The 15,187-nt window shown below is 36.1% G+C and overlaps 1 protein-coding gene across 2 annotated transcripts in view; it reads right to left on the bottom strand.

Moving 5' to 3' along the window:
- Positions 1-14,427, bottom strand: part of Picot (putative inorganic phosphate cotransporter protein picot) — an 85,814-nt gene extending 71,387 nt beyond the window's left edge. Inside the window, exon 1 of one of the 2 annotated variants that reach the window (XM_034975821.2) lies at positions 14,086-14,427. In XM_034975821.2, coding sequence (XP_034831712.1) covers positions 14,086-14,161 — 76 coding nt within the window. In that variant the 5' untranslated portion in view covers positions 14,162-14,427. The remainder of the gene's footprint in view (positions 1-14,085) is intronic. The other variant, XM_069503644.1, reaches the window with a different exon arrangement.
- Between the last annotated feature and the right edge of the window lie 760 nt (positions 14,428-15,187).

Below are 15,187 nucleotides of genomic sequence, written 5' to 3'. Positions count from 1 at the left end.
ACGTGAGATGACCTATAAAATAGTATCCGGCCCACTAGTGGACACGGATCTCCTGTCAGAATGAAAACTGAACCTGCTACAAACAAATGTATATCGCCCGCTGTGGAAATGTACAAAAATCTGTGATAGCCTAGTGGTTAGGACATCCGCCTTCTAATCGGAGGTCGGGGGTTCAATCCCGGGCACGCAGCTCTTACTTTTCGGAGCTATGTGCGTTTTAATTAAATAATTATCACTCGCTTTGACGGTGAAGGAAAACATCATGAGGAAACCTGTGTACCTGAGAGTTCTCCATAATGTTCTCTAAGGTGTGAAGTCTACCAATCCGCACATGACCAGCGTGGTAGACTATGGACAAAACCCTTATGACTCGGAGAGGAGTGTGATACTTTGTAGTGAGCCGGTGATGGGTGATGATGATGATGATGATACCTACTGCAGTTTAGTACACTACCACGCCGCTGGCCATGTGCGGCTTGGCGGGTTTCACACTCCTTGGAGAACTTTCAGGAATTTTTTCACGGGGCCATAGGAGGTGGAGGGTTGGTTCATTGGTTGTTGTAAGTATTACTTAATGCACATAACGCCTAGGATCGAATCTTGGATCCTCCTGTAGAGACCGAAGCCACTAAGACCACTAAGATATCACTTTTGGATATTATTGGAACAGGTTCCATTTCAAGTTCAAGTGGGCAACTGAAAGTTCAGTCGGTTACTTCGAAGTAACAGGCTCAAACTAAGTATAGCTATAGTACCTTCCCTATTGAACTCAAACGTGTGAGCTTCTGTGAGATTTGATCTTACGACCTAACGCGGATAGGGTATTTTTCCTTTTATTTTTAAATTGTCTTAATTTGATCCTAATGATAATGAATTACCAACAAATTCACAAAAAATTCGGTGCAATAAAAATGCATTTCAATTTTGCATTTTCGGCGCGAAAACGCTACCCGCCATCTTTTTAGGTTCATCAGCTGTGATGACTGATGACGGCACACGGATTGGTTTAGCAACGGTATTAGAGAAATACATTACAACTTCAATCCATGTGACGTCACAGTCGGAATTAACATGGCGGAATTCTGACTGTGACGTCACATGACGTCCACGTTTTGGAACCAAATAAATCAGCGCCACCTCTTAGATACTAATGAACGACCCGTTTGAAATCCAGACGTCACTGAGGTTGCATTGGAGGCTGGAGCTAAAGCATCAATGAGTCGGTGCCATTTTGTTTGTTCAATGGCCCTGACCATACGAAATAATATATATACGTCAATGCATAAAAATTATATAAATTTTATAAACTGAAATTAACATTCTTCGATTGCCTATTGCTAATTATCTCGTTAATACATTTTTAGATTTTTTTCTCGCTTGGTGTAAAATACCGTATCAGATGCATATTGCCTAGCCTAGCTTACGGGTAGACAATAAAGATTCCTACCTACAATTAAATCGTAATGCAACACGTAAAGTTAGGCAATACTGGTAACAATGATTGCATCAAAATTGCTTGAGGATCGACATCCATAACTGGCTTCGGAGGTCACAACTCTGATGGCTATCACTACGTAGTAGGTATTAATATCGATTTTTTAATAACAGAATGAAATATCCTCAGTTGGTTTTATTTTTACCTAGCTGATGCCCGCGACTTGTCCGCGTGGATTTTCGTTCGGTTCGGTGGCTATCATTCAGTGTTGGACAGAGCTAGCGGATCCGCCCCGGCTTCACTCAGCTGGGATACGTTATAATGAAAGCGGTCCGTTGATATGTCAGTCAGATTCTATTCTTTAATCCTTAAGGGCCGCTGCAGCACGTCCCAATCACACGTCGCACTTGCCTTAATAATAAACAAATTATTGAGAAATTGACACCCTTGACATGAATTTTCATAATAATAATATATTGGAAATAGATTGGAAAACAAATAATGTTTCGTACTCGAGTGACATTTCGTAACATGAAGTAATTGTTATCGAATCAATTGTTATTTGTTCATGTCGCCGGTTATTACTTATTATTTGTAATTGGATTTCATAAGATGACTGCACGTGGTTGCATTAATAAATTTTATAACGTATCTTAGGGTTGCCACCTGCCACTTACTTGATTTAGGGATTACCAGCATCAAAAATACGGGTTTTAGATTTTTTACAGGAGAAAATTGAAACAGTAGTGTTTTTATGAAGATAATTTATTTTTTAAATTAATACTTATTGTTTGAAGAATTTAATTTTGTAACATGCACTTTGCATGTTAACTTAAAATTACATTTAACTTGCAACTCCGCTTTCACCAGTATCAATATTAATAAAACATCAACTTTTGGTTTCGCCGGCATGCCCTAGCTGAATTTGTAAAATAATACGGGAGCTTTAATTCAACCCCGTATTTTATTTTCGCAATTACGGGTTTAGTATCTATAGCCTGAAAAACGGGTCAACCCGTAAAATACGGGGTACCTCGCAAGTTCACTTGACGATTTTGAAATGAAATTGTTTCTTTGTTCAGTTTTACAAGATTTTATATCACAGCTAGGTACCAGCTAGCAAGTGATGGAGCAGCCTAAGATAGCGCGCTTGTCTCGAAGATGCATTATTTGACGTGAATAGTAAAGTGGAAGGGAAAACTGAAAAGAATAAACTTCACATAACTTGCTTGGCATTCCGAACTCTTCACTTATAGGGACTTCCACACGCCACGGTCTTGCGCCGCCTGAATCCAGCGGCTCCCTGCGACTCGTCTGATGTATCCGTCCACCTAGTGGGGGGGTCTTCCAACACTGCGTCTTCCGGTGCGAGAATTGGTACCTACTTACAAATGAATCTCATTTGACGATTCGAAAGCACTTTGTAAAAGTTCAGTTATATAAAAAAGCTTTTTTATTTCTATTTCTATATTATGTTACCATTACCAGGTAGGTTAGGCCATGTCGAAATACGTGAGGTGCGTTGTTTTACATAACCAACCCGCAATAAACTATTATCGTCTTTTATCATTCACGTTTACAATTTATTGCCCATACACATTGCAGTCCGTACTTATTGGAAATACCTAAGTATTAAATTACGAAATTCTATTGAATATCGGTTAAGTACATAACATTACATTGTTCAATTGATTCTTCAGTAATAATTTTTAGGGTTCCGTACCCAAAAGGAAAACTGAACCCTTATAGCATCACTTTGTTGTCTGTCTGTCTGTCAAGAAACCTATACGGTACTTCTCGTTGATTTAGAATCATGAAATTTGGCAGTAGGTCTTATAGCACACGTAAGGGGAACAATCCGGAAACCGTGAATTTGTGGTTTCATCACAAAAAAAAATTAAAATGTTTTCATGAACAAATAGTATTTTCAACTTTCAAAATAAGATAACTATATCAAGTGGGGTATCATATTAATATGAAAGGGCTTTACTTGTACATTATAAAAAATATTTTTATTAATTTTTAGGCATTATAGCTTTTGATGTATCGTGCAAAATGACGATAAAATACGATTGTAGTACGGAACCATCAGTGCTCGAGTCTGACTCACACTTGGCCGGTTTTCAAACTATAATTATTTCCACCGAACAATGGTCCATGATTATTATCTAATATTTTCGACACCTTGTATGTAGAACGCTTTTTTCACGAACGGCAGCACGTACATCATAAATTACAAGCATGACGCCATATCATCATCATCATCATCATCAACCGATAGACGTTCTCTGCTGACCAGAATTATTGTAATTATTACAAAGTAATATTAAATTAAGTTTGTACAATCGTTGTTGTACAATCAAAAGTCAAAAGTCAAAAGTCAAAAGTCAAATGATTTATTCAAAATAGGTAATAAATTACTCTTATTGATTGTCTGGTATAGTGTTAGATTTGTAAGATAATATAGTGGTGATAATTATAACGCAAACTTAAAACTAAAGCTACGAGGGTTCCAAACGCGCCCAGGTCTGAGAAGAGCCCACAGCAAACTCAGCCGGGTATTCTTTTTATTATCACCACTTTACAAAATTATTGAAACTTATTAGAACTATCACAAAGTCGTTAAGCAACTCATTCCCAAGCTTGCTTATCATTTAAATAATCATTTACATTGTAATAGGATTTTTCAATTAGTTTACGTTTTATGAAAACTTTGAACTTGTTGAGAGACATCTCCAATATGTCTTCTGGAAGCTTATTATAGAAACGTATGGAATTACGAGCTAATGAATTGCTAACTTTACTGAGCCTAGAGGCGGGAATTACAAGTTTATTTTTATTTCTAGTATTTATAGTCACTTTTTTTTTTAAATTTATTTATGTTTTTATGTACGTACAGTAAATTTTCAAAAATATATTGACTATGCACTGTCATAATTTTAACTTCCCTAAATTTAGTTCTCAGCGACTCTCGTGGCCCCATACTGTATATGGCTCGAACAGCCCTTTTCTGCAGCACAAAAATAGAATTAATATCAGCAGCATTACCCCATAATAATATACCATATGACATAATGCTGTGAAAGTAACTAAAATATACTAGTCTCGCAGTTTCTATGTCTGTCAACTGGCGAATCTTTTTTACCGCATATGCGGCAGAACTAAGTCTGTTCGATAAGTTATTTATATGAGAGCCCCATTGAAGTTTTGCATCTAACGTTATTCCAAGAAAAATAGCGGTATCCACTAAATCTAATTCCTCATTATTAAGTTGCACAGTGGTTTTCACCTGCTTAACATTTGGTAAAGTGAATTTAATACACTTTGTCTTTTTCCCGTTGAGAAGCAGGTTATTAGCTTCGAACCACTGTACTACCTTGGTGAGACTTGTTTACTTCATCAAAAGTTGTTAAGTATCGATTGATTTTAAATAAAAGTGATGTATCATCAGCAAACAAGACTATCCCGTAATTGTCCTTAGCGAGGTAAGGAAGGTCATTGATGTAAATAAGGAACAGAAAAGGTCCTAAGATGGAACCTTGTGGCACCCCCATTTTTACAACGGATCCGGGAGATCGCTTTCCATTCACGTCTACCCTTTGTATTCTATCATTTAGGTAAGAACTCATCAATTCCAATGCTGCACCCCTAATTCCATAATGGTGCAATTTCGCGACCAATGTTTCATGATCAACGCAGTCGAAAGCCTTGGATAAATCACAGAAAACGCCAAGCGCATCACGTGATTCCTCCCAGGCTTCAAATATATTACAATAATAACACAGCCCCGTAACCATAGAGAAGTAATCCATGTCCGCAACCAAACTTAGGGCACATGAATGGAGTGCTTAGGCGACATAATTTCTTAAATTTATTTTTATTGTAATTACCACATATTTTGCACGCCATACATAAATGGCAAAATGTGAAAGGGACCATCTATATATACGATCATTTACTACTCACATTTAGCAAAATATATATTTAAAAAAATAAAAAAAAATTCATCATCATCATCAACCGATAGACGTCCACTGCTGGACATAGGTCTCTTGTAGAGACTTCCACACGCCACGGTCTTACGCCTCCTGAATCCAGCGGCTCGCACCACTGCGGGGTCTTCCAACACTGCGTCTTCCGGTGCGAGGTTGCCCTTCCAGCACCTTGACGCCATAATTACCCACTGAAATGGACAGCAAGTGTCCTGAAAGAGGTGTACCCCATACAAAATGACAGTTATTTTGTCGATTCGAACGCGCCCCAAACGTACCCGCGGGGTCCGGGAATTATAAAATTGTGACTTTGTCTCCGAATAATATAGTCTGATCTGATGGTTAACTTCCTTACGATTAAGTTAGCACAGGCACTAGATTTATTACAAACAACTTAATTATCAACACACTACAAACTACCTACATATTATGTACGCGAAATGACCATAGCAATCGTAATAAAAAAAAATAAAAAAAAAACCCTAAGTAGGTTTACTAGGACTTCGAGTTCGCGAGTAGCTGCACTTTCCCCCAGGATGTGTCCAACGGGCGTCGCGCGAGAGAGGCACCGGCGTACGTTCTTTAGAGTTCCCGGAGCCTCTCAAAAACGCGCTGAGGAGGGCCACCGAGGGGGTTTTAGTGGGTAGAAATCCCACATAACCCGATTGGGTATCTTTAGAAGATTTCCCCCTCGAAAAAAAAAAAAAAAAGGTAAGTTTACTAAGTAAGCTGTAGCCTATATAGTTAGGACGACCGCCTTCCAATTGGAGATCGGGGGATCGATCCCGGGCACGCACCTCTAACTTTTCGGAGTTATGTTCGTTTTTAAGTAAATACTTACATAAATAAATATTTATATTAAATATTACTTGCTTTAACGGGGAAGGAAAACATCGTGAGGAAACCTGCATGCCTGAGAGTTCTCCATAATGTTCTCAAAGGTGTGTGAAGTCTGCCAATCCGCACTTGACCAGCGTGGTAGACTATGGCCAAACTCCTTCTCACTCTGAGAGGAGATCCGTTCTCTGTAGTGAGCTGGCGATGAGTTGATCATGATGAAGTTTAATAAAAGCTTACAAGAAATACCATATTATTTAATTAAACAATATACACAAACAATAATATAAACAATAGTATAATATAATGTGTAAGTATACTTAGTTATATTTATATTATTATTCATGAATCATAAGTCATGACTCAAAAGAAATTTATGTTAATAAGTCAACAAGTATAACGTTTAAGAAAATCATAAAAACAGTAACTAATGCTTATCAGCTGTTATCACCATCGATTGTGTCACGACGCGATGGGGGTATTTATTTGACTCGCTCTTACCAAACATTTGAATCAGGTTTTTCTAGAGATATTAGTTATGGTGTTTTAAGAAAAAATATTACCTACCTAATTCGATAATAACTTACGGTAAAATAATACCTAATTAACTGGCTAATAATAATAGGTAATAAGCAAAATATTAGTACGTTTTACTCATTGGAAGCAATTATTTAACTTGAAGGTCACTTTATTGAGGTCATACGCAATTTCATTTTGAATTAGCAGAAATGTAGATTGTAGGTATCTACAACGCATATAATGTGAAGTAAAATTCTTTAAAATCATCATGATCAACCACTGATCAACCGATCGCTATAAATGTAAAGGACTAAATTTCAAGGACCCTGAAGAAGTAAGATTACAGAATCGACAAATCGTGTAGGAAAAGACCCTGTTAGAAGTTAGAACATAAAAAGTTTATCAATGTCATATCTACCTATAAGTAGTCTATCTAAAAAAACCAAGACGTCATAAGAAAAAAAAAAAAACCTAATTATTTGTTGAAATAGGTAGGTATGGGTGTAAAATAGCCCACGAACAGATATGCAACATCAAACAATATAACATGAGTTGCCCTTTTACAGGTACTTTTCAACTCTTCATGTAGTACCTGTATTAAAGACGCGTAACTATAGGAATGTCTACTCATGTGGCGTAACTCCAAGATCTACCTACTAAGACTATGCCATAGCAATGAATGTCGCTAATTGGTCATGATATGCAGTTTAAACAATATAAGTAGGTGACAAAAGTTGACAAAAACTGTTTATTTTGTGTTCAATGTCAATTTAGATTAGGGTACTATCCCATCTGATTTTTATCATTAGAAGAAGCATTCTTAAACGATAACAACTAAGGGCCTAACTAATTGTAAAAGTGTAGCGGGAAGATCGAGGGAAAGAGGGCACACGGACGACGGACGTAGGTCGTAGATAGACCAAGACGGATGAACCAGGTGACAGAAGCCGCAGAAGATTCCCAGAAGCAGCAAGCAGACTCTGCTATTTACAGTAGGTACTTAAGTACTTACTCCTATTTAGAGCGTAAGATCTCATACCTCTTGCCAATATATATTTTTGCGACACGATAGATAGAACTGCCTGCTGCAGATAACAATGATTGGTAATGTATGAGTCAATTGGTAAAATCATAGGAAAAAGAGGTGTGAGAAGAAGGAAAAGCTATGAAACCCTTATGTTTTGGAACCCTGGTTGACTGCAATCAAAACAGTAGGGGAACTATTCCGCCCAGCCATGGACAAGGTGAAGTTTAGAAAACTGATCAAGATGCATAATATGAAAAAGATGATTTACAATACTTAAGTATCACACAGTGGAAAACTGGTAGATCGGGAAAATATCATCAAGATGGTCCTATCAAATAGGAACCACGATTCTCAGTCATGAATGAGGAAACGTAAAAAATTGGATAGTAAAATAGATATGTTCAAAGCTTAACCAAAAACTATGTAAATCAAAACACTACGGATGTAAGTTACTTACGATTGTAACAAAAAGGAAGTACCTACAGTAAAAGATAAATAAAATATAGATTTGAAAAGGAAATATTATAAAAAGCGCGATGATATTTTCCGTAATCGAAATAGTTAAATGTTTTTTATACATCGATGGTTTTTCATAATGGCGTACTTATTGTTTTTAAAATTGAAAATAAAATATTGAACAATGAAACAGTTGGAGCGTAAAGTGTAGTATAACGACTAGTAAACATTTTTATTGCGGTATTTGTTGACACTCAAAGGTGCATTTGTTTTCTTTGTCTGCGTATACTTCCGAAGCTACTGGACTGATAGTTATTTTTTGTTTGCTGAATATCTATTGAACTAGGTCACAGTTCATTACTAGGTCTTCTTCGACTTAGCATTTTTTTGATATTAACCTGTCTTTTTGTGCCGTAATTTAAATTGCTAAAGTGTCAATAACCACTGGCATTAATCACGTCATGATGATATGGATTTTATACGGTTTGGTACCGTGGTAATTTTAGTTAGGTTAGGTAACAGGTACCTAACAATTATTATCTTACTTACTTATCTAATCAAAAAGTTAGAAGTGCGTGCCCGGGATCGAAACCCCGACCTCCCGAATACGAGGCCAATGCGGACGTTTTAACCACTAGGCTATCGCCCTTCATAATATTAGGTACTAGCTGATGCCCGCGACTTCGTCCGCATGGAATTAGGTTTTTTAATATCCCGTGGGAACTCTTTGATTTTCCGGGATAAAAAGTAGCCTACGTCACTCTCCAGATCTTTAACTATATCCATGCAAAAATCAAGTCAATCAGTTGCTCCGTTGCGACGTGATTGAAGGACAAACCAACAAACAAACACACTTTCGCATTTATAGTATGGGTTCTGCTAATATGGGTACATGAGTACTGATAATGGAAATACTTAGAATTATACAATAAAATGTAACCCGAGGTAGAACAGAAAAATATTTGTAATGTGCGAAATTTATAAGCAAGAGCCAAGAGCGAAAGTCTTATCACGTCAAATTAGTTCTAGTATTGGTACTTACTTCGAAGTTCGAGCTCAACACTTGTCTGACTAGTTTTTATGTGTAATAACCAAGCATATTAGTACATATACAAAAATAAATTAAAAATGTATCGGAATAGTGAACTTGGCGTACATTTGCTGGTTTACATACAAATACTTATTACCTATCAAAGGATCGTGGCGCAATCTCAGACATATTTTCTCTGAGATTACGGACGGGCGGGAAATCAGCGGAAGCTTAGTAATCATCTAAATATATAAAAGAAAAAGCTGACTGATTGACTGACTGACTGACTGATCTATCAACCAATTATTATTATTGTAGCAAATAGTGATCGAGCATCAACTAATCGGAGGTGATTGCGATCATGACATTGTAGCTGTCATTCTACCGAGCAGCGACGGATTGGGCTGTTTGACATTGACAGCTGTTATGACGTTCCGCTAAGAAAGGATTTTTGACAACTAGCTGATGCTCGTGACTTCGTACGCGTGGATTTAAGTTTTTAAAAATCCCGTGGGAACTCTTTGATATCCTGGGATAAAAACGAGCCTTTGCCACTCTCTGGGGCCGATTCTCTAGTAGGTACACAATCTCTAAACTAAACTAAATTAACAGGTCTAAGTCTAGTGCTTTCCTTTTACGCAAGCAACATTATGAAAGGGATAGTAATAGATTTAGACGTGATATTTTAGTTTAGTTTAGAGATTGTGTACAAAGGAATTAGCCACTCTAGGTCTTTAACCACACGAATAGATATGCTTTAACTATACCCATGCAAAAAATCACGTCAATCCGTTGCTTCGTTGGGACGTGATTGAAGGACAAACCAATAAACCAACAAACAAACACACTTTCGCATTTATAATATGGGCACTGATTAAACGGGCAAAACACCTAAGCGGGTAAAATAGGGAGTGTAGTCTATGCCAACGAAGCCGCGGGCATAAGCTAGTCGATGTATAATGGGATCCCGTAACCCGTTCGCATCCTTCGGGTATGGAACCCTAAATAACCGGCCAAGTGCGAGTCATTCCCGTGCACCAAGGGTTCCGTACTACAGTCGTATTTTTGTCATTTTGCAATTTTTGATAATTCAAAAACTATGATGCATAAAAAAAATCTGTTTTAGAATGCACAAGTGAACCTTTCATAATATAATACCCCACTTGATATAGTTATCTTACTTCCAAAATTGAAAATACTAATTATTAGTTCATGACCACAATTTTTTTTTGTGTGATACATCATAAATTCTATCCTAAATTCACGGTTTTCAGATTTTTCCCCGTATGTCTGCTATAAGACCTACCTACCTGCCAAATTTCATGATTCTAAGTCAACGGGAAGTACCCTGTAGGTTTCTTGACAGACAGACAGACAATAAAGTGATCCTATAAGGGTTCCGTTTTTCCTTTTGAGGTAGGGTACCCTAAAAATTGAGTTAAAATGGTATTCTAAGTGGATTTTGATAACAATGGAAAAGTATTGCGCGTATAACAATCAGTAATTCAGGATTTGTGTCAATTGTTTGTTTACAAAGTGAACTACACAAATGTAGGTAGGTAGGCATTTGATTAGACTTTATGGGTAGCTACCTGCCGTTAGCACTTAATTAAATTATTACGAGGACCAATTCGATTTTAAATGGTATTTAAAGGGATTATTATCGATCATAATTATATTTGGAAACGTGACTTAATTATGTGCCTAATTGGGGTGGTAGATGACCTTAGGCGCAACGCACACTGACAGGGTGGAGTGAAGCCCAGCCGGGAGGTCACTCTTAATAACAGTTCCGAACTACGACTTTAAAAAAACCGGCCAAGTGCGAGTCGGACTCGCGTACGAAGGGTTCCGTATCATCCATACTAATATTATAAATGCGAAAGTGTGTCTGTCTGTCTGTCTGTCTGTCTGCTAGCCTTTCTCAGCCCATCCGTGCAACCGATTTTGACGAAACTTGGTACAGCGATAGCTTGCATCCCGGGGAAGGACATAGGACTTTTTATCGCGAAAAATCAAAGAGTTCCCGCGGGATTTTTAAGAACCTAAATCCACGCGGACGAAGTCGCGGGCATCCTCTAGTTATGTATAAAAATGGCAAAAAATCATGTCTGTTACATAGGAGCCCCCTTATATATATTTTTATTTTATTTTTTTAGTATTTGTTGTTGTAGCAGCAACAGAAGTAAAATATCATCTTTGAAAATTTCAACTGTCTATATCACGGTTCATGAGATACAGTCTGGTGATAGACGGACAGACAGACGGACGGACAGCGGAGTCTTAGTAATAGGGTCCCGTTTTACCCTTGTGGTATGGAACCTTATAAATGGAGAAACTACGGAAATTCCTATTTTGTTTAGCCCGTGCGTAGTTATGTTTCTACACTTTGTTTAGTGTTTAGTTAATGATTATAATATTATTATGTTACTTAGTGTAGTACTTAGAAAGTGTCTACACAACATTTAGTGCCTTAGGATTGGAACTTGATCGCTAAACAATTAGCAAGTTTTTCTAAACACACAAAATATCTCGCAAGCATTGCGTAATTGAACATGACTTTCCCGAAAAATCTTTTTTAATACAGTTGCTCAAAAAGTGGCGTATTGCAGGGACGTATAGCGTTCGGGATGTGGGCTATTACATACTCGTGCTTTTTTTTACCTTTCCCGAACTCGTGCGTTCTCTTTCCCAACTGTCAAAATAATGTCTATTAAAAAGAAAAACCAACCATGAAGTTTTTACTAAAAAAAATTACAGAAGTTTTAATGATTTATGCAAATACGTATATTTCTAAAAAGAAGCTACTAATTTGTTTCAATATCAGATTTAATGATTGGATTGAATGAGTTTGGTTAGGTTTCATTTCATTTCATCTCATTAAATTTCATTTTCATTTCATATCAATAAAAAACTTCTACTGAAGACTTGGCTATATGGGCATAGTTCCCTTTGCCTACCAGAATGGGTTAAGAAAAAAAAACTCTGCTTATATTCTACTGTTGGCACCATTTTCAAATGTGAATATTTTTACTTTCTAGTTCGTTTTTATTTTAATTTTTTTCAATTGAAAGTCGTAATTACGACTTGTTTTTAGTTTTTAATTTCTTAGTTAGGTGCCAAAAAATATTTAAAACGTCACGATGCGTCGTGTTGAATAGTCAATCTAAGTGACATTGAAAAAATGTAGGTAGGTACTTGATACAAAACCAAATCGTTATCATCTAAATCTAAAAGTAAAATATTATGTAAACTTTTGTAGATAATAAATGTTTCAATTGTTATACTCGCATGTATTTTTTGTGAAATAATATAATAGAATAAATTATAAAATTTACACTTTTATTTAAATTTTGTGGCAATTTACATTTTAATGAAGTTCAAGTTGAACTGAAATAGTTTAATTACTTGTTATGATTTATTAATGTCATTTATGAGACATGTCACCTAATTTAATTTTTATATTATTCATATCATATTATGTATGATTTATAAATTAATGTATGTAGATATAGAAGCACTTTTTATAATTACCCAAGCAAAAACATAGGTCCATAAAGAATACTTAATAATTATAGTCTGATGTAGGACGTAGCAGGTAATATATTATATTCTGTGGCGTGTGTTTTAGATTATTTTGAAAAAAAGTGCAACGAAAAAATGCAAAAAAAACCGAAACCTATTCTTTATCATTTTACAGTGATAGTAATAAAATGATGTGATTTTTGGTATAGTGGTAGTTTATGGGGCTAGAATTTATTTTAAAGAGAATAATTAAAAAAAACTTTTTTTAACATAATTAATTATTAACGTCACGCGGTACGGAAAGCGATTAATGACGTCATAAGCGCAAACCAAAAATTATGTTTTATTTTTTAACATTTAAATTGTATGAAGTCGGGCGAGCATAATAAAAGAAACTAGAAATCAAAGCGTGAAACTCGCCCGATTTCAACATTCATACATGTGTAGAAACAATACTATGTATTTTTTACTTTGTAGTGGTTTTGGAAGTCGGTTTTTTTAATAAAAAATTTTGACATTATAGTATATAGTATAATAACATTGTAAATTGAAAAATTAAAAAGAGCAACCGCCGAGTTTCTTGCTGGTTCTTCTCGGTAGGAACGGCATTCCGAACCAGTGGTAAATTAAACCTGACTATTCATAAGCACTTTTAAAAAGTTTACATGAATAAAAAAACATTCTATTCTATTCTATTCTGACATAACAGTTCACACATATAGCAAATATAGCTTGTTCTAGTTCTCAACTTGTACCCTATTAACTTGTGCTTTGTTACGAAAGTTAATAAAAATAATTTCAATTCCTAAGGCATTATTTTTTTTTGTTATAGCACTCAGTCCTCATTACATCCTGTGTAGTGAGTAGTAATCTGACCATAGGTTTTGTTTGCTGGAAAAGTTCAAGTAGGTATTTTTGAAAAATAAATTAAAAAAACTTAAATTAATTCATAAATGAGTGCCCGATGTTAACATCACACACAGAGCCAGAATATTTTTTAAAAAAATATCAATAGTAAAAAAATCTTGATTTAAAAAAAATCGTAAATGTTGCGGTTCCGACCAAAATCTCATGACGCGAATACCTACTAAAGTACCGTATATACTCTCGGGAAAAAATCAACGTATTTTATAGACGTAGTTAGCTAAATGTCGCTCCTTCCCCAACTAGAAATTCTGAGCCTAAAGTGCAGGTAGACATAGTAGCAGGTAGACAGACATTTAAAACTAATGGGTAACTGTGAAAAAACACAAACAAAACTTACGTGGTAAATTGTCTTCTATGTCATCCATAATCGCCAGTTTGCTGGGCCTTTTGTCATCTTCGGTCTTCAACCCCATTTTCACAGATGTAGTTCAAATAAAAAAAGAACAACAATAACAAATGAAAAACAAACTTAACTATCACTTAGCACAGTTTACTTTTGACCTATATTTTTAATAGGAATTTTAAAGTGCATTTATTTCTTATTTTTTAATTGTTTGTTTTGAAATAGGTTTTTTATCGGGCAACGCGTGTTCGCGCGTCAAATCGTCATGCTGCGGTACCGCGACGCGCTCTCTTGGTAGGTTTGGTCGAACTGTCACGCAGTTACGGGCTAACCTTGTTTTAAAGGCACGCGAGTTGTCTGCATGCTTCGATAACCGTCAGGTGCCGAGATCTGAGAAATTGACGCACGTTGAGACGGAGATGTGTCAACCTTATCAATATCAAATTATCTAAAAAGTGTTTTATAGATTTTGTCAGTTCTGAAGGCGTAGCACTTGGTATTATCATTCTGAGACGTAGCTTAGGTGCATCATTTACAAATATAGAAGAGTATTTCAGTCCAATTAAATCGCAGGAAACGGCCGTTTGTCATGTTAAGTTGCCCTTAAAATTAAAGCGCAACGCACAACGACAGAGAGGAGTTGAATCGAGGCCCTGAAGTGTAGCTTCTTTCTTGTTAACAATTCAAACTAAGCCTTTTCTATAGCCGTGACATAACGGAGGCCTGTGGTGGCACTCGCTCGGTGTAACAATGCGTTGCCCTGGAATGTCTTGGGTCATTCGAATGTCATCCATGTTGTTTTTGTACCAAATTTTAACCTAGCAAAGTAGGTACATGTCGCTAAGTTTATCGTGTTATCAAAATTATACCACTCCATTTCATTCCACTACAAAATAGATACGTATTCGTATAGTAGTATAGTACTTACTACTATCTTCGTCAGACCTAGCCGGACTAACACACTGCCCTTACAAAATAAAATAAACAAATAGATAAAATAGTTTTTTTTTTCAATTAAACTTTTACAGGTACTATTAAGTCGTCAAATGCATCTATGAAATGAAGGTAAACATTATTATTATCAGCTACCACTACC

Source organism: Maniola hyperantus, chromosome 15, assembly GCF_902806685.2.
Source record: "Maniola hyperantus chromosome 15, iAphHyp1.2, whole genome shotgun sequence".
NCBI classification, from domain to species: domain Eukaryota; kingdom Metazoa; phylum Arthropoda; class Insecta; order Lepidoptera; family Nymphalidae; genus Maniola; species Maniola hyperantus.
Note: the sequence above shows the minus strand (reverse complement) of the source record. Positions and strands in the feature narration are given on the sequence as shown.